Source organism: Eptatretus burgeri, chromosome 5 (genome assembly GCF_056783735.1).
Source record: "Eptatretus burgeri isolate ZD-2024b chromosome 5, Ebu_testis_v1, whole genome shotgun sequence".
Classification (NCBI taxonomy): Eukaryota; Metazoa; Chordata; class Myxini; order Myxiniformes; family Myxinidae; genus Eptatretus; species Eptatretus burgeri.
Window position 1 is genome coordinate 55,016,262 of NC_140965.1, and position 19,679 is coordinate 55,035,940.

Consider the following 19,679-nt stretch of genomic DNA (forward strand, 5'->3'; position numbering starts at 1 on the left):
ATGGGATTTGGTCGAAACATAACAGGTAAAAATAGCCTCCTTCTCTGTCTACTTGTTAAAATAAGTTTGAAAAAGATCGTACCTGAGCTCTCATTAGATGCTCATCATTCAGATGCATCAAGGGAAGTTACGGACCAGGAAGGGTCATTAAAAAGTATGGTGGTAATTGGTCAACAATTTCCCAATCCAAACGGAAGTAGCTTCAATGTCTACTCTTGTGAAAGGTACTGTGGGGTCATCAATACATGAAATGCAGACCAGACAGCCATCTTAACTGCAAATGAAATGTGGTGACGTGTAACTTCAATTCAAAATAGGTAAACTTTTAATGACAAATACAGTGCCATACCAGAATAAAATGAACACCCTAATTGGAAACAAACTTTATATTTACAATAAGAGAGGTGGTTTTGGATGTATGGTATGTGTAGCACCATCTTCCTGTCAGTGAATGTGGTCCAAACTACAAATTGCCTTGTTGGTATGCAAGAAACCCTCACAACACAATACCAACGAGAAAGCATCTGAAAATGCAAAACCCCTCTGTGTCCGCTTTGTATTCGGACATCTTCCTCTTCCGTATGCTAAACATGATGAAAACAGCTAAATACAATATTGTACAAAAAAAACGTTTGACATCAAAAGCAATTGGCCCGTTGCGTTTTATTGGTGAACCAATTCAGTGACCCAATATGCAAACCCTGTTCAAATTTCATGTCTATCTGATGAAAATTGACGATTTTATGTGACGTTGAGCTTTAACCTTTTGATCTTAAAAAAAACAAACAAACAAAAAAAAATAACATTCGGCTTCTGGCTTTGATTGGAGAACCAATTCAATGAAACAATATGCAATTAAGAAAAAAAATTCAGGTCAATTGGATGAAATTTGACGATTTTATGAGACGTTGACCTTTTACCTTTTGACCAAATTATTATTTTGTCTTCTCTCTATACTCAAAATAAAGCTTTAGATAAAATTTTATGACAAAAGCTCAAATGGTAAAGAAAAAGTTATGGCACACGCACGCACGCACGCATGCAATTAATTGTACAGTATCAGCTATTCCTAAAATGAAATATAATTTAAAAATTGTAAAGCTCAAAATATAGCTCCCTTACCGAAAGGAATAACCTTCACCTGCAAGCAATTGGATGGTTTCGCAACTGCATGGACCATCAGTTGGGCACCACTCTTCCTCGAGGTTTTGACCCTTTAAGCCCAGAACCTCTCCAAACGGCGGATCCACAACCTCGGTCATGGATCCACATCAGCAGAATACCTCCACCAGTAGATCCACAAGCTCAGTTGCATCCAGACAGTCAGTCAACACATTAATGCAACATCACTAATCAAACACCACTCGCTGGAGGATTTAATGTATTATCACATCGTTACATCTCCCATCAGACATTCTATTATATGATAATACGTTAAATCATGCACATCTTATCGGATCCGAAAATTTTAAAAGTAATTCTTCACTATTGAGTGATAGGAATAAAATGATATATATCGTACGAAATCTGTAAATGGATGGATTCGGATGAATCTTGGTGGATGAGTTGATGAGATGAAAAAACAAGCCGATTAATTTTTAGTTCAAGTCCGAATCCAGATCCAGCCTATCATTGGGATACAAATCATAAACTAATCAGCCTGGGGCGGGGGGTTGGGGGGTATGTGCTCTTCGAATTGCCCTTCTAGTTTCACCTGCAACCGAACCATAGAATAGCATCTTTGGAATGTTGCTGTCAAAGGAAGGAATTCGTACAATGTGGAATGGACACACACACACACGCACGCACGCACGCAGTACATGAAGGATACTTCAAGACCTGGGAGGTTCTCCATTCCACCTTTTGAAACCTGTATATGGAGATAACAACCAATGACCCACAGAAGTGATTGCAAAACTCAATCTCCCGCTGTGCGGGGACAGACTAAATAGAACAGCACTTGGTAAAGTGTGTACTTCCACCAGGCTGACCAGTTTACGTTTTGTATCCCACTAATAGGCTGTATCCAGATCTCCAACATCTAATCGGCTTATTCGTGTTACCTAACCAACTCATCCACAAAGTTTCGCCCAAATCCGTCCACAATTGTTATGGACGGATTCAGACTAAACTTGGTGGATGAGTTGCTGCCTTGACAAGAACAAGCTGATCTAGTTTTAGTTCAGATCCGAATCCAGATCCAGCCTATCAGTGGGATACAAAACATAAACTAATCAGCCTGGCGGAAGTACAACCATGGTTGTATTTTTGGATGTGTGCCAACCATGGTTTTCCAAAGTGCTTCTCTCCAGACAGTGGCAACAGCTTCCTGGAAATTCATGAAGTTGAAAAGTTGAAATCTTTGAAGATTTTATTGAAGAGTGTGGTTAATATTTGAACCGTTTTCATTTCACTTGCCTTGAGTACTTCCGCAATGATACTGTCAATGCCTGGAAATTTGTGACGTTTTCATGGCTCTCATTGCTTCTTCGACTTCCTTTTCAGTGATTAAGGGAAATGCAGGCATCTGTATATCACCAGGGTGTCGATCAGGTTCCTATAGAACTTCCTCTTCATGTTAGAAGGAAGTGTTGAAATGTGCTTTACAGTGGTTCTTCCAACACTCAAGAGCCTTGTCCATATTTGCTTGCACATCACCTTGAGAGTTTTTTTTTAATTCACGGTCATACAGATCTGTTTTATCTCTAACTCCCTTACTTTTTCAAAGACGTTGTGACTATTATTCATCCTAAACTCAGTTTACATTCTCTCAATTTGTTCTTTGTGGTTTCTCTCTTTTTGAATTCTTACTGCTGCCGTGACTCTTTTGTTAAGTTATCTGTAGATTGCTATGTGTTCCATGTGTCCTGAGTGATTTAACTTCTTAATCTTGGCTTTTCTTCTCTCTTCACAAGTCTTTCCACCTTTGATGAAAGTCCGCATACTTGCCGTCATCCCGGTGTTTCCTGGGTCACATCACTCACATTCCTGGGTCACATCGTTGATGAACATAGCATCTGGACACTCGACAAGAAAGTTGAAACCATCCAAGACTTCTCAGCACCTGATTCACCATGCAAGTTGAGAGAATTTATTGGCCTGATCAATTTTACAGGCATTTCATGCCACGCTGTGCCGACATCGTCCAGCTTTTGACTGAGCTCCTGCAGCGCAAACAGAAGAAGAATGAGGCTATCACCCTTGGTGAGGAAGAGCTCGCTGCTTTCAATGAGATGAAGTCTGCATTAGTTCATCCAAAGGCAGATGCACCAGTTTGTCTTTTCACATATGCATCAGATGTGAGTTGGAGGTGTACCACAACAATATGTAAATGGAGAGTGGCAACCAATTTCCTTCTTCCATAAGTACCTGCAACCTGTTGAGACTCACTTCAGTACTTTTGCAATGAGAACTCTTCGCCATATACCTCACCATCAGACACTTTTAGCATTTCCGAGAGAGACGACAGTTCAACATCCATACTGATTACAAGCCACTGACTTTTGCCCGATAGGCCAAACCTGATCATCACTCCCCCAGAGAGATACACCGCTTGGACTACATCTCCTGGTTCAAGACGGACTTGAGGCACATAAGTTGCAAGAACTCGGCAATTGACGGCTGATGAAGATGGAGTGTCAATGCTCTTGATGCATCCTCCACCACTGACTTTGAGGCCATTGCTCATGCACAGGAAGGAGATGTGGAAATTCAGCAGCTGTTGGACACTTCACTGCAGGTTGTCAAGATACCACTCTCCGCTTCTGATGGCACCATCATCTGTGACACTTCTTCAGGCAACCCTCGCCCTTACAACCCTGTTCAGTTTCACCATGCGATCTTTAATGCCTCACACAATTTATCTCACCCTGGCATCAGAGTTACACAGCATTTATTGACTGATCATTATGTCTGGCCAGGCATCAATCAAGATGTTCGAGCATGGGCTAAGACTTGTTTGCAATGTCAATGCTGCAAAGTGCATAGTCACACAAGACAATCACTCAACACCTTTGCAACACCATATGCCAGATTTGATGATATACATATTGACATTGTTGAGCCCCTGCCTCCTTCATGCGGTTATGCATATATTCTCACATGCATGGACTGTTTCACTCGCTGGCCAGAGGCTATACCAATCCCAGACATCTCTACTGAGTCTGTAGCCAGTGCCTTCATTTCACATTGCGAGGCCACATTTGAAGTACCATTAACTATTACCACTGACAGTGGTCGTCAGTTTGAGTGATCAGGTTGTTTGGAACTACTATCAGGTTACCTGGACAATCTTATGACATTATGCTGCAAGGAAGCCACTTGGACCCCCTTAACATGGTCCATTTCACGTCATTTGACGTGCTGACAAGTTTTCACCATCAACTTTAGTGGAAAACATGACTGTATCAGAATGGATCGATTGAAACCAGACAGCCTGGTGATTATATATAAGGACCGTCAAAGATAAGGACCGTCTTTGAGAAGAAACTTTGAGGATAATGCTATATAAATAAAGATGTGATTTCTATCCCATTATCCTTGAAGGTGATATCGAACACACCTCCACTCAACACCAACCATCTTCTTCGTCGAAGCCTTCAAAACATTAGCCACTCCACCACCCCCAGCCCCTCCAAAATATTTCAAGCAAACCACATGAGGTGAGAAACACTAGATCTAGATGCCAGGTACATGAGCCAGTGAGATTTGTGCATGTTTTACCACTTTTGTTGCACAATAAAGGATGACATTTCCTGTATAATTGATAATGTCAGTTTTACGACTTTGGCGACACAGTACCACATTCAACATTACACATATTGTCATCGATCATTCATCTTCATAATTTTATTCACCAGCGATCTAAGGCCTATGTCACATTTGCCACGGCGGCCGTGGGGTCTCCAAAATCTGCGGCCACTAGCAATTATACGGCGGCCGCAGTATTTCCTCGGTCACACAATGTAGCAGTCACATATGTTTTTATTTTTTGGGGAGCTGCACGGCGTATTTTTTAATTGTGGAGACCGAAAACGTGGGGGTGCCGTACGGTCTTTGATTTGATGTCGCACGGTGACCTTAGGGCGTCGCTGCGGCAGCCATATAATTTTCAAGGCAGACGTAAGGTGCCCGCAAGGCGACCGCAGGGGACCCCAAGGCGAGCGTGCGGCCAGACGGATGGTAACGAGTGGGTATATATACCAGTTCTTTTTTTTTACTGAAATAAAAATATACCAGTATATATAACTGAATATACTATAACTATAATATACCGTGGTGCCCCCAGAATCCGAACGCCCCATTGTTTGAAGAAATTGGAATCCGAACAATTTTTTCGAGACAATTTTGCCCTAAAAACCTAATACATTTAAAAAAAACCGAACACAACGTGGCGTTCATGTTTGCTCACGTGTCTCCCCCACCTGTTCGAGCCGCATCTTCGCGCTTTGTTCATTCAGTTCGTCAGTGGAAGTCCTCATGAAAGCATCTCTCGTGTGTCGATCGATACTTTAGGCCTCAGTCATATTTACTCTACGGCGAGGATACGGCGGCTGTACGCCCCTCTGAATTGACAGAAACGTGCGGTGGCCACAGAGAAACTGAGGTGGCCTCAGGGTGGCCCTACGCCGTATGGCTATATTTTACAGGTCGTAAGGTCGCCGCGGAATTATAACGCGGAGTTATAACTTTTTTTATTTCTACGCCGTAGAAATTCGACAAGCCGAAACAAAAGAACTGGTAAAAAAAATAAAATAATAATAAAATTAACCCATTCGTTACCATCCGTCTGGCCGCATGTTCCCCTTAGGGCCCCTCTGCGGTCCCCCTGCGGTCGCCTTGCGTCTGCCTTGAAAATTCTATGGCCGCCGCAGGAACGCCCTAAGGTCACCGTGCAACATCAAATCAAAGACCGTACGGCACCCGCACGTTTTCGGTCTCCACAATTTCTAAATACGCCGTACGGCTCCCCGAAAAAAAACATGTGACTGCGACATTGTGTGACCGTGGAAATACTGCGGCCGCTTTATAATTGCGAGTGGCCATACATTTTGTAGACCCTCCGGCCACCGAGCCAAATGTGACAGGCCTTACCTCGTGTTTTCACCTTCATTTGTGATGTTTGTTTTTTTAATCATCTTGTGTTTTAATTAATAACAAAAAAGCAATCCGATCACGTGGTGTGTCGGACTGTCGGGCAAGGATTGAATTTCACAGCAAAACCAGTTGTAATTTGGAATATCCATGATTACTTCAGCCCGATGCGTTTGATGGAAGTGATTGTGGTTCTGTGGGCATCATGATTGATGAGCTGCCCTGGGGGCAGCACTCTCGCAGAGTGCACGAGCGATCGGAACCCAGGCCGGAGCTCGAGCCTGTGTGGACCTTTGGATGTGGTGATTGTACCAGTTTACATACAATACACCGCCACCGAAGGTCATTTACTCATCTTATTTTACCTTAAACATGGGGAATTTCAGTTTAAAGTGTCTTGAAAGTGGGTTTTCTTTGGGTCCACGAATGGATTAATTCACTCCATTATTTCTTCTTGGGAAAATATTTTTGGAATCCGAACTTTTTGCAACCCGAACAGCCTCCTGGAACGAATTAAATTGGGATTCTGGGGGCACCACGGTATAGGCAAACACCTATACTCCGATCTCTAGCGGTAGCACACGGTGGACGCATGGTCGACGCAGACTGCCACGGAGGCCGTACATAGGTGCACGGCGGGCGTAGGGGAACCGTGCGTCGACCCTGCGTTGCCCGCAGGTAGTCACACCGACCGCAAGGCCACCGTACGGCGACCGTGGAAATAGTGCGGCCGCCGTAATTTTTTGGGGGTTGGGAAAATTCATTTTTCATTGAGAAGAGCTTACGGCAGCCACACGAATAACGCAAGCCCACCGTACGCCCTACGTACGGTCGACGTGGAACACATCTACATCATAGCTTGGCTTGTCGAATTTCTACGGCGAACGTAGAAATGAAAAAAGTTATAACTCCGTGCTATAATTCCACGGTGCCCCTATGGCCTGTAAAATATAGCCAAACGGCGTAGGGCCTCCCTGAGGCCACCTCAGTTTCTCTGCGGCCGCCACACGTTTCTGTCAATTCAGAGGGCGTATGGCTGCCGTATCCTCGCCGTAGAGCAAATGTGACCTCGGCCTAAGAGGGAGCTGGCTATAGTTTCTCCTACCACCTGCTGCACCATTCCAATATTCGTGTGATTGTTTTACCGTGAAGTACCATGGTTGGTTGTTTTACCGTGGTTTTACCAGTTTCACCCACAAATTGTCGTTTTTCTTTCTGTATGCTTTTCTCACTCTTTGGCCTGGTTTCGGAAGGAAAAAAAGGTAATTTGTTTTGATTGAGGGAGAATGACGTCACTTGGAAGGGAAAGGATGGTGCGAAGAGGACGGAACGACCCATAACCTTGTGGGGAGCTCAATTCTATTTCCCAGCAAATTCGAGTTATACCAAGCAAGGTATCATTTTTTTTCCAGAACCTCTCATAGGTGACTTGGTTGTGGATTCCACATTATCACTTGAAATTTTCACCATACTCGTACTCGCCAGAAGTGTTCTTCTTCGACTCATGGACATTGAAAATATTCCCTGAGGAGTTCGTCTCTGTGGCCTCGGATATATTACCATGGACGTTCTGTGAGTTATTTAAATTCCCGAATGGAGAAAGGTTGATTATGAACTTGAAGTCAAATTTGAACGAGTGAACGTTTATTCCAACTGTTATTCAATCCAGCTTCACTCATCAGCTATAACATTGTTTTAAGCACAAAAATCAATCGTTTGACTCTCTGTCCACATGTAAACAATGCAAAGCTATCGTGTGCAGCCTGTGACGACTGGTTGCATCATTTTCTGTGGGCACGGCTGTGCCGCTGATGCAGTGCCCTCTATTGCCAGTGCACTGGTACTCATTTCGCTGACCTCGGCGGGATAACAGGACGAGTCAACCACACCTGCTGTTAATTCAACAGGCGACAGGGGCTTGAACTCAATACTCTAAGATCTTAAGCCAGCCACCGAATTAACCGCTAAGCCGAAATGACGCATAAGGTGTAACTACATACTCCAGTGAACCTGGAGTCATGGGCTCCAGTGATAAAATAATTAATGTATTCAATCTGTTTGCTTTACATTGGAAATATAATTATGATGTCACAGGAGAGTAATGTGCATTAAAAGATTCAAGCATTCATACAATTGTTTTTATTGTTACCATGATCTATGTGCCTCATGGAGGAGCATGCACCTATTTATATCGCAAGGAGGACAAAGATATTATTTCGTAGAGATCAGTGTACTTCAACATGGATTACAAGGACGTTATAGTCGCCAATAGGTGGCGGTGAGTGGCTTGACCCTTCAGATCCAAAAGAAGGACATTCAAATGAAACGTGCAAATAAGCTGGGAGATGTTGCAACCCAGATGCAATCAGACTCTGAGAGAGCAAGCAATTTAGCCTCGTGTCAAGGAACCTCCAAGAAGACCAGACAAATTCTTGCGACCTGCAGTTTTCGTGAAAGGCACCGTGGGATCTTTAACGTGCACCAACTAATGCTGGCAGACGGGACACACAATTTCATGTACACCCGAGGAACAGTGCATGAATATTTGCATCACCCTACCTGTGAAACAGCAGGATGACAGTTCATATCTGGATCGAGATTCGAACCCAGGCTAGCGGTGAGTGCTTGTATCTCTCGGCTATCTTGCCAGCCCAGTATACGGTGGCCCAACACATCGTATATGACGTACGTGTGAACCTGCTAAAGCAGTATCACGAGCCAGGAATTCCATACAACGGGAGTTAATGGAAAGTAAGCCTGGCAGGGTGTCTATAGCTAAACACATTGGATACCTGGGTGAGATCAGTTAATCAATCAAACTAACTCAAGCTACACAGCAACACGTGTTGTACATAGTCCTACACACCTCAGCTCACCTATACTGAGACCGTGCTGAAATCCACTCCTCCAGAACCTTGTTTTTGAAATAAATAAAAAACCAGGTTCCACTACTTGTATGAAGATCCTTCATGAGCCCAGGAATCTTTAAAAAGAAAAAAGTACAAGACAGGTAAATGAGAGTACGAGACAGATGTGTGTTTTGTCACTCAAAAGGGGATCGCATCAGAGACGATGAATAAACTGATGGACTAGAATCATCAGATCAATGAATCAAGGTGTGGATAAAGCACGGGCACCGTGGGCCAAATGGTCTTCTCTGTGTCCTCATTGCTACACTTAGCAAAACCATATTAGAATCCTTTATTAACCTGCAATTACACAACAGTTTAACTTCTTCCTGTGCAAAATTATTTACAAAGCTGATGATATGAGGTCATCTTCGTGAATTATCGCTTTCCACCTCGGTGAGGTCTATGATCGCACGGCCCATCGCACGATGACCTTACGACTGTGACCTTTCACCAATAAAAGGTCCAACCTGAACCCGGCTCACCCCAGATCCGGTCGTCCAGCATACTCTCGATGTCGTCCAGCATGCTGGAAATGGTCTCTTGGTCGATGCTCGCGATTCCTTCACGCTCGCACGACTCGGACGTGATCAATCGCCGACCGTCGCTCCGTCGACTCGGCTTGCACGACAAAACCTCGTCGTCCGATTTGCTGCCATCGTCGGCACCCCGCGCTCGCTCGTCGTTCCTCCAGTTCGCCGCTCGTCTCGGCATCGTGTCCGTCCGGCTCCTCTGCCCGTAGCTCAACGAGCGGCCGAGGCGATCCCGTCGCCTTCTTGCAGCACCGGCATCGCCTGCAACCACCGTCGCCGGCGAGGCAGCATCGGAAGCCGAGCGACCGCAGTCGTTGAGGCGCTTACGCTCCCTTTGTCGCTCGACCGGGCTCACAAACACGGCCAAACGACCCGCGTGTGGTTCGTCTGACTCGGGTCGTCGCTGCCGCAATGAATCTGGGCGCCGCGCAGTCCGTTTTCCGTCGTCCGCACGACGCCCGTCCGCCTCGTTCGACAGCATGATGTTTGCGTCGCGCGTACGTTCGTCCCGCTGAGGAGAGAGAGAGAGAGAGAAAGAGAGAGAGAGAGCGTCGACACGCGCGCGCCAGCGCAGTCTTCCCTCTGCGTGCGTCGTCCTGTGGTGCGGGCTTCGTCAGTCACGCGGGGCGATCCAAATGTCATCGTAATGGAAGATCATCTCGAGAGAGAGAGAGAGAGAGAGAGAGAGAGAGAGCCGTGAGCGTATCCACGGCCAGAATAACGCAATCGGCGTGCATCGTGTGCGGCGGTCGAAGATGAAATGAAGATAATACAACGCAACAGATTTTGTGTTGCGCAACTATGTGTTTGTCGCCTGTGAACCAGTGCAGCACCACTCGCAGAGACACTGTTGCTCACTACACCTCCATGATGAGCATTCGGAGACGGCGCAGATTAGGCAAAAAAAAAAAAGGGAGCTATAACAAAGCGACTGCATGGCAAACAAGAAGAAACCGTCCGTAATCTGAACTCTGAAGAACGCATTCACAAAAAAAAAAACATCGCAAACACACAAGGCCAGGACAGGATCAATGAGACGGGATGGCGATTACATGCTGAAGCCAGAAAGAGTGCGGCTCAATGAACTGTACACCAGTTACAAACAACAATGGCAATGATCATCTTCAAACAAGAAGAGGAACGAAAAGTTGAAAATATGTCGCCAATCTGAATGAAAGCAAAGGAAATAATTGATTGGGGTGCGGTGGTACCTTGTGGTGCAATACCCCCTGCTCGCTTGGGAAGGGGTGAACACAGCACACCCTCCCTGCAAAGAAACACTTCAACAGATTACAATCACATCGAGAATCGAACCTCGACCAGAGAGCTCAAGGGGATGTAACAAGGGGATGTAACAAGGGGATGTAAGTTGCTGCAGTTCTATTCCTACCCAATCGAGCAGAATGACTCTAAAAGTACACCAATGGATTAAAAATAAACAAACAGCAATATTACGACAATGACATCTGATGTGTGCTTTGGAGAGGAGCTAAAGGAATTATTCAATTATTCAATCCCTTAATATTTACTGGCTTGTCAAGTCATATAGACAACTAGGAATACATAACTCCCGTTGAAGCCACCAGATAAGAAGCTCAATATTGTGCACAGCCAAGGTGCCCTCAGCCAACCGAGTAATCATGTCCAACCTGTGGTTGCCAGGATACCACAGTGGATTCTCCACTTACTTGTTAGCTAAGCCAAATGGAGTTCCCATGGAGACGAGTCAAAAGTAATGGTGTGGTGATGTATCTGTTTTGCTGTGTGGTTTCTCAGCACGTTTCATGCAGTGGAATAAAAAGTAAAACCTTATAAATGTTAAATCCATCAAATAATGCTCTTTCAAATGATGCCAAGACAGGACGTTGGCCACACTTCATAATTATCCCTATTTTGTATTCTACAGCTAATCTGACCTACTTTATGTGGAGAGTTCACCATTTCCAGCCCTTCAAAGCAGGTCATTTGAAAAATAGCGGCTGAAAATATTATATATATATATATATATATATATATATATATATATATATATATATATATATATATATATATATATATTACTGTAAATCTCTATTATTGACAATTTTCATCAGATCGACTTGAAATTTGAAGAGGAGTTGCATATTTGGTCATTGAATTCAACTATCAATTATGTTTAAGGTCAACATAGGCCAAAGGTCAACAACTTAGCTGGGATTTCTAAAATCCACAATTTTCATCCGATTGACTTGAAATTTGAAGAGGATTTATATTTCAGGTCACTGAATTCAATTGGCCAATTCTTTTTGAGGTCAACATGGGCCCATAGCTCAACAAAGGCCGAATTTCTAAAATTGACAATTTTCATCCGATTGACTTGAAATTTGAAGAGGATTTGCATATCAGGTCACAGAATTCAACTCGCTCATTATTTTTATGGTCAAATTTGTTTTTGGGATCTTGCAAGTGCCGTGCTCTGCATGATGTCTTTCTTGTTTTTATTTGTCTGCCCTGCATAATGTGCTCACGTAGGCCACAATCACCACCGAGTGGTCGCCAAGAGTACACGTTATCTTTTTTCGTTTGAGTCCCTTTATAAAGTACTAGATGACCCGTGAACCCGTTGGGTTCCCGTTGTGACAGCGGTTGATAAAAAAAAATCATTTCAAAAAAATATAAAAAGATTGCTCCAGCGAACTACACCACTGAGGTTGTTTGCATTGATCAAATAATACCGAAGAGTACCTGATTGAATCGGCAATTGATTTTTTAATATTTTTTTTCGTTGCCCGATTTGAACGAAACGATGTTGCGCGTCAATGTGAAAAAAAAACAAACGGAGAAAAGAAAGTCAAAGAAAATATTGTGCATCATCTTCGAAACATAATTATATTTATTCATGAACACGGAAGTACGAGATCAAAATGGCCATGTTTATTTTATGCTTAAAAATAAATTGTTCTTTGTCTATACTAAATGTTTGAGATTTTAAAATAGATAATTTCAAAAAAAAAAAAGATAGCTCCAGCGAAGTATACCGCTGAGGTTGCTTGCATTGATCAAATCTTCCCGAAGAGTACTTGACTGAATCGGAAATTGATTTTTATCCCCCGCCGCGTGGCGGAAGGGGGATATTGTTGTCATCCGGGTTGTCCGGCTGTCCGTCCGGCCGGGAATCAACATTTATAGCTGTGAGTGCGATAACTCATAAACTATTCGCCATATCGATTTGAAATTTGGGTCACACATGTACCACCTGAAAAAGAAGAACCCTATTGATTTTGGGTGTGGCCGGATCCAAGATGGCCGACTGTGGTGGCCATCTTGAAAAAAAAAGTTTTTTGTAATAAATGGAAAACCGCTCATCTGATTTCAATTATTTTTGGTTACTACGTTCCTCACCCCTGGGGAACTATTTTCGAGATGATGACCAAATGGTGTCTTGTTTCCAATTCACCTCCCTCATTATCTGGAATATGTATGACCTTTTTCATTCAATGGCAGGGGATTCCCCATCTCTGATGGTATATTTTTATAAGTTTTTTTCGTTGCCCGATTTGAACGAAACATGATACTGCGCACTGCAGGAGAATGGTGAGTAAGGTGGCCTTAAATTTTTTTGCGCTAATGTGCACTGTTTTGGCTGTATTTCAGGAACATACATACATACAAGATGAGAGTTTTAGTAAGGCCAAAAAAAAAATGTTGCATTGGCGTAACGGGTCACTGAAAAATAGGGTAGGTCGGTCGGGATCTTTTTTTTTATTTTTTTTATTTTTTCCTAATAAATCCCTCCCAAAATCTCCCCCGGCTCGAGTACCACCCTTTTTGTCGGCGGGTTCTGTCCGAAACACTTCCGGGTTTTTGCGATCGCGATCGCAATCAACAAGATACTTGAAAACGATAGCAAAACAACAAAAATAGCAATAAAATAGGGTCGGCAAAATTTTTCGATAGCAAAAAAACAAAAAAAACCCGTAGGGTCGGCGGAATTTTTAGGGTCGGGCGGGTTACGCCAATGCAACATTTTTTTTTTGGCCTAATATATAGATGTACAATTAGAATGTGAGTGCATCTATAAAGTATTTGGTGCATTCAGAATGTACTGTAAGTACATCTATAAAACCACACAAAACAAGTCTGGGTAAAGGTATGCAATATTGGATTGCTCCTTTGTCATTGTCATTGTAATTGTAAATATTGTTACAGTTCTAGGAACCGTATGCATACAAACATACAGTTGTCCTGAAGTCATTTATTCCGTTAAGCATATGTGTAGATAGATCCCTACCTTGTGTGTGGTGTGAAGACACTGGGGTGCGTTGCGATGGTTTTTAGTTAGGTTTATAAATCATTTCTCCCCTTTTATTTTGAACCACAGTCCCTTCTTATCGCTTTCTGAGGCAAAATCTTTGTGCAGTACCTTTTTGGCGAATCCAGACATGCGTTGAGTCGGCGGGCTTCCCGGCACGGCCGAAACATCCACCCAGAAAGGGCGGACCTATGGAAGCCCCGTCCAATCGGGGCGGACAGTGACGTCAGCTTCACCAAGGCCCCTCCCCGCTGAGGGAGATATAATATGGAAGAGGCAAAGCCTAGAAGCGAACGTAGAATTCTTTTTACATTGGCTTCTGACTTTACATAAAACTTGTTCACAACTGTATACTTGCCAACTATACCGTGGTACGTGTAAGCGCCGCACAGCTGATGATTTTGACGCAATTTCCGGTTACTTTGGCCTGGATTCGGGATCAGCGATCAAATAATGTAAATCACGATTAAAAATATTTTTGGATGATACGGAAGATATCTTTATTAAAATTAACTTTGGGAAAAAATAATTGGATAAATAAATAAATAAATGATCACTTCTGGTCAAGAATAAAATAAATTAAAAGTTCCGGAGAGAGTTTCAAAATCACTCCGGTAATGTTAAATACAAAATAAACACTTCCTGTCATGAAAAAAATCACTTTCGGAAGTATAAAATTAACTTTGGGAAAAAAATAATTGAATGAATAAATAAACACTTCCGGTCATGATCTCCCGGCATGCATCATTCCCCATGACAAAAACCGGATACAAAAAAAAAACAGAAACAAAACAAAAACGGAAGCAAAATTGTCATAGCCAACGACACGGATTCACAATTGCCAGGGTATTGTGTTGTTTTTGTTGTTTCTTATTCTCTCATGTGCACGCGTTAAGTAATATTCACAGGATAGAAATAAAACCCAATCGTGTTTATACACCGCACAGCGTTTAACAACAACCGGAAGCAAAACGTCTTAGCATATGACACGGATTCCAAATTGCCAGGGCTATTGTGTTGTTGTTGTTGTTGTTTCCTATTCTTTCACGTGCACGCGAAATATGAAGCTCACTGTGTTCGCTATAAATTACGAAGCAACCCTGAGAGTGAGGAGCGTTGGAGTGAGACAGTTCATCGGCTGGTAGTGAAAGAAAGAAAGGAGGAAGGTCGTAGAGTGGTTGCGCTCTTTGGGGGTCATTCGTTTTGAGTGTGAGAGAGCTGGGAAGACCTCGACCCGACCTTGACCCGGTCTCTCGTTGGGTCCTATCTGCAGCCCTGATCCCCGCCTCGGACTCCACTCCACTCAACCCGAGCTCCTTCGCAGACACGGTCTCCACGCGTGCAGCCGTGGACCGAGCCACAAACCATTGACAGGTGCCGCACCACGGAGCATCCCTTCCCTCCAACGTTCAGGTACCCGAAAGAACTGCGACCTCAACTCACCTACCTCTCTGGCTGTGCGGGTCCTTTGCCATACATGTGGGTTTACTTTCGTCTGAGTGTGTGGCGCAGTCTTTGAGTAGAATTGCATGTGTTTTTATTTGATCATTGTAAATTTTGCCTGTTTCATTCCCACCTAAGTCTGCTCTGTGTCCTTCTCTTGTAAGTTGATTGTAAATAAATTATTGTAGAAATGTTCCCAGTTCATTTTTGTCTTTTCCTTCATTGGTCCAGCATGGTTCGGATCTGAGTTTAGCCGGGTCTTTATCCCCGATAGTCTTTTCATTCTAGCCGGTACGTCCTTGGTAGTTCCGCGCGGCTGCATCTGATCCGGAGTTGGAAGTTGGTAGTTGGTACTCTACCGTAGTTGGTGGCGTGACCCGGTTCGGGCAAGGCGTACCGAGGGTGTGGTTCCCCGGTAGTCAATACTGCGTGGTTAATTAGGTAAATTGATTCTAGACTAAAAAGACCCGACGCCACGCGGTTGAAGTATTGGCGTCCACGGTTGGTTCAGTGACCCGCGCGTCACGGAATTATCCATGAGCGATGGCATACAATTCCGGGAGTCTGGTGGGAGACGACGTAACTTCCCCCATCTCGTGGTCATTCTCGCCACCAGACCCCGACCCGCAACAATATATTCAGTGAGAAATAAAATAAGAGGCATTACTTTTGTTCCGACATTCACATATAAAACCTGATTTGGTGATGTAATGGTTAGAGCTTCCTCACTGAGTGGGGTGGGAGGGGGTGAGGGAGAGGGGAGTGTTGGGGGGGGGGGTCATACCAAAGACCTTTTTTAATGGTATGTGCTGCTTCCATACTCGATGCTCAGCATGTATAAATGAGAGAGCAGAGACAAATAACACAGGAAAACCACATGGTATAACGATAATTCTTGCCAAGAAAATGCTTTGTATCACTGACAGGTAAACAGTATATATGTATACACTGCCTATATAAATTATACACCCCCTTTCAAAATTTTTACCTTTTGTTGCCTTATAGCCTGGAATTAAATTGCATGAAATGAGACTTTTTCCACCTTTATCAACACATCGTAACTCAGAACTTCCAAGTGAAAAACAAATTCTACAAATTTCAGAAAATTAATTAAAAATACAAAACTCGAATATCTTGGTTGGATAAGTGTCGAGCCCTCCCCCCCCCCACCTCCTAATAACAGCAATTGTAAGTTAGCTAGGTGTAACCAATCACATTCAAAATCACACACCAAGTGAATTGGCCCCCACCTGTGTTAAATTGTAGTGATTCTGATTATTTCAGAATAAAATCAACTGTTCCTGTCGGTTTCCTCTGCTGGGAGTTGCATTTCACAGCAAAGACTCAACCATGAGAACCAAGGACCTTTCAAAAGACCTCTGGGATAAAGTTATGGAAAGGCACAGATCAGTGGATGGGTATAAAAATATTTCAAAGGCCTTGAATATCCCTTGGAGCACAGTCAAGACAATCATTATGAAGTGGAAGGTGTACGGTATCACCAAGACCCTGACTACATCAGGCCATCCCTCCAAACTGGATGACCAAGTAAGGAGGAGACTGATCAGAGAGGCCACCAATAGGCCAATGACAACTTTGAAAGAGCTCCAGGTCTTTATGGAAAAGACTGGTGACTGTGTGCATGTGATAACAATATCCTTAACACTCCACAAGTCTGGCCTGAATGGTAGTGTGGCAAGAAGGAAGCCATCACTCAAAAAAAGCCCACCTTGAGTCCTGGTTGAAGTATGTAAAGAACACATTCCAGATATTCTGAAGCCATGTGGCAAAAAGTATCGTGGTCTACCAAAACCAAGATGGAACTTTTTGGCCTCAATGCAAAACGTTACATTTGGTACAAACCCAACACAGCACATCACCCAAGGAATACCATCCTTACTGTGAAGCATAGTGTTGGCAGCATCATGTTATGGGGATGTTTCTTATCAGCAGGGACTGGGGGCACTTGTCAGGATAGAAGGGAAAATGGATGGAGAAAAATACAGAAAAATTCCAGAGGAAAACCTGCTGCCCTCTGTAAGAAAGACGAAATTGGGATGGAAGTTCACCATTCAGCATGACAATGACCCAAAGCACAAAGCCAAAGCTACACTAGAGTGACTAAGGAACAAAAAGATAAATGCCCTTGAGTGGCCCAGTCAGATCCCCGACCTAAATCCAATCAAAAATCTGTGGCATGACGAAGATTGCTGTCCATCAACACTCCCCACGTGACTTGACTGATCTTGAACAGTCTTGTGCAGAAGAATGGGCAAATATTGCCCAATCAAGGTGTGCAAAGTTGGTGGAGACATATCCGAACAGACTCGTAGCTGTAATTGCTGTCAAATGTGTTTCCACCAACATTACCTCAGGGGGGGTGGACACTTATCCAACCAAGACATTCTCGTTTTGTATTTTAAATTATTTTTCTGAAATTTGTAGAATTTTTCACTTAGAAGTTCTTGGTTACAATGTGTAAATTAAGGTGGAAAAAGTCTGATTTAATACAATATAATTCCAGGATATAAGGCAACAAAAGGTGAAAATTTTGAAAGGGGGTGTAGACTTTCTATAGGCACTGTACACACACACACACACACACACACACACACACACACACACACACACACACACACACACACACACACACACACACACACACACACACACACACACACACACACACACACACACACACACACACCTTAAGGACAAGACAGATTGTGCCATACGACAACCATTGCTGCATGATCTGTGACCAACAAGCAGAGTCTGCCACACAAACGCATTGAATATTGCCTTTTTACAGCACCAATAAGGAGAGTTTTGTGGCTAGTTTAGAATAAAGATGATTCTAATCCTTTCTCCAACCTACATCAGCACTGTGACGTCACCGTTATGTTGCGCTGTACTGCAACCCAGAGTGGATGTCTCATGGCTTCATCGTTTCAAAAGATTAATAATCTCACAATAAAGATTAGTCTGTTCCCAAGTCCTAAACTGTGTCCTCATTACGGTGCTATAGCAGGACAATAGACAATGTGTTCATGTGGCAGACGATGCTTTATTTTATTTTAAACTAGCGTGGATTGGCTCACAACGCTCGCCTCTCCACACATTGTTATGGAGATTTATATTACATTACAGATTTGCTGTGTTGTCATGATTTACACCAATCATCATATTGTACAAACATTTCTTTTGCACAAATTTCTTTGTAATATTGGTGATGTTATATGTATTTGTAATTTATTTGTATTCAAAAAGGTCCCAATAGGCAAAACCTCTAAATGGTCAAGGGTCCAAGCTGTCCAATCTGTCTGAAGGGTGTACGGGGTCGAAATGGTGTTGAGGTCTAAGGAGTCGAAAGGGTTTCGTAGGGTTGTAAAGGTCTAAATGGTATGAAAGATCGAAATGGTGAAGGGATCTAAAGATGTCGAAAGTGTCTTAAAGGTAAAAGGGTTCTTCAGGGTCTTAAAACTAAAAGGGGTCTTAATGGGTCTTTTGGGTCCATTTGGGTCTTCAGGGTATTTTGGGCCCTCCGTGTACGTACGCATCATGCGGATGGCGGTTTGTTAACATCTTTATTGTTTTACAACCACAATTCTTCCCATGTCATTGTGGGGTTGGCTGGGGAAATCTTGGCCGAAGTCTTTCACAAACTGGCTGGCCAGGCATGACGTTCGACTAAGATTAATGCAGGAATTTGCAATTTGTTCAATTGGCCACCAATAGCTCACCTACTCTTCATGAAGGACACTGTGGGATCTTTAAAGTCCACCAACAAATGCTGACAGATGGGATGCCAGTTTAACATCCATCCGAGAAATGGCACATATTGATGAATCACCCTGCTTGTGAAACACTGGGATGACGGGATGACAACTGGGTCGGGATTCAAGCACATCCTAGACAGCTTAGAGGAGAGTGTGCATAGCTCGAGGCCATCCTGCCACCCCGTGTTAACATTATTATCATTATGCCATTATCATTGGATGGAATTGACCAATTAATTTGTGGTTAGAATGACTTTGACGAAAAATATAACTTGGATGACATTGAGGCTGGAGTCGAGATTGGGAGACGATGTATCAACAACCTAAGGTATGTTGATGATGCCACTCTATTGGCAAAAAGTAAAGAGGACTCGATGAAACGACTGCAGACAGTGAAGAAGGAAAGTTAAAAGGCTCATCTTTATTTAAACCTAAAAAAGATTAAAATCTTGTCAACTGAGAATATCGACGTGTTCAGAAGGGTTGTATTCCATTACCAATCTGCTTGTAGAGCGCTCGCCAAGTGGCTCACTTGATTTTAAGCACTTAAGCAAGCACTCCACCAAAACGGTTGATAAGGAATGGCAGGTTTGGCAACTGATAGCAAGCTGATTGGTCATGGAACACACCT

General features: G+C 43.3%; 1 protein-coding gene across 3 annotated transcripts in view; it reads right to left on the reverse strand.

The window, feature by feature from the left end:
* Nucleotides 1-19,679, reverse strand: part of LOC147026463 (neuron navigator 2-like) — a 181,943-nt gene that overhangs the window by 141,458 nt on the left and 20,806 nt on the right. The window contains exon 1 of one of the 3 annotated variants that reach the window (XM_085881894.1): nt 9,488-10,295. The exons of 1 other annotated variant lie outside the window; for it this stretch is intronic. In XM_085881894.1, the coding sequence (XP_085738020.1) occupies nt 9,488-10,016 (529 nt within the window). In that variant the 5' untranslated portion in view covers nt 10,017-10,295. Of the gene's footprint in view, nt 1-9,487; nt 10,296-19,679 lie in introns of those variants that run through there. One more of the 3 variants, XM_085881893.1, reaches the window with a different exon arrangement.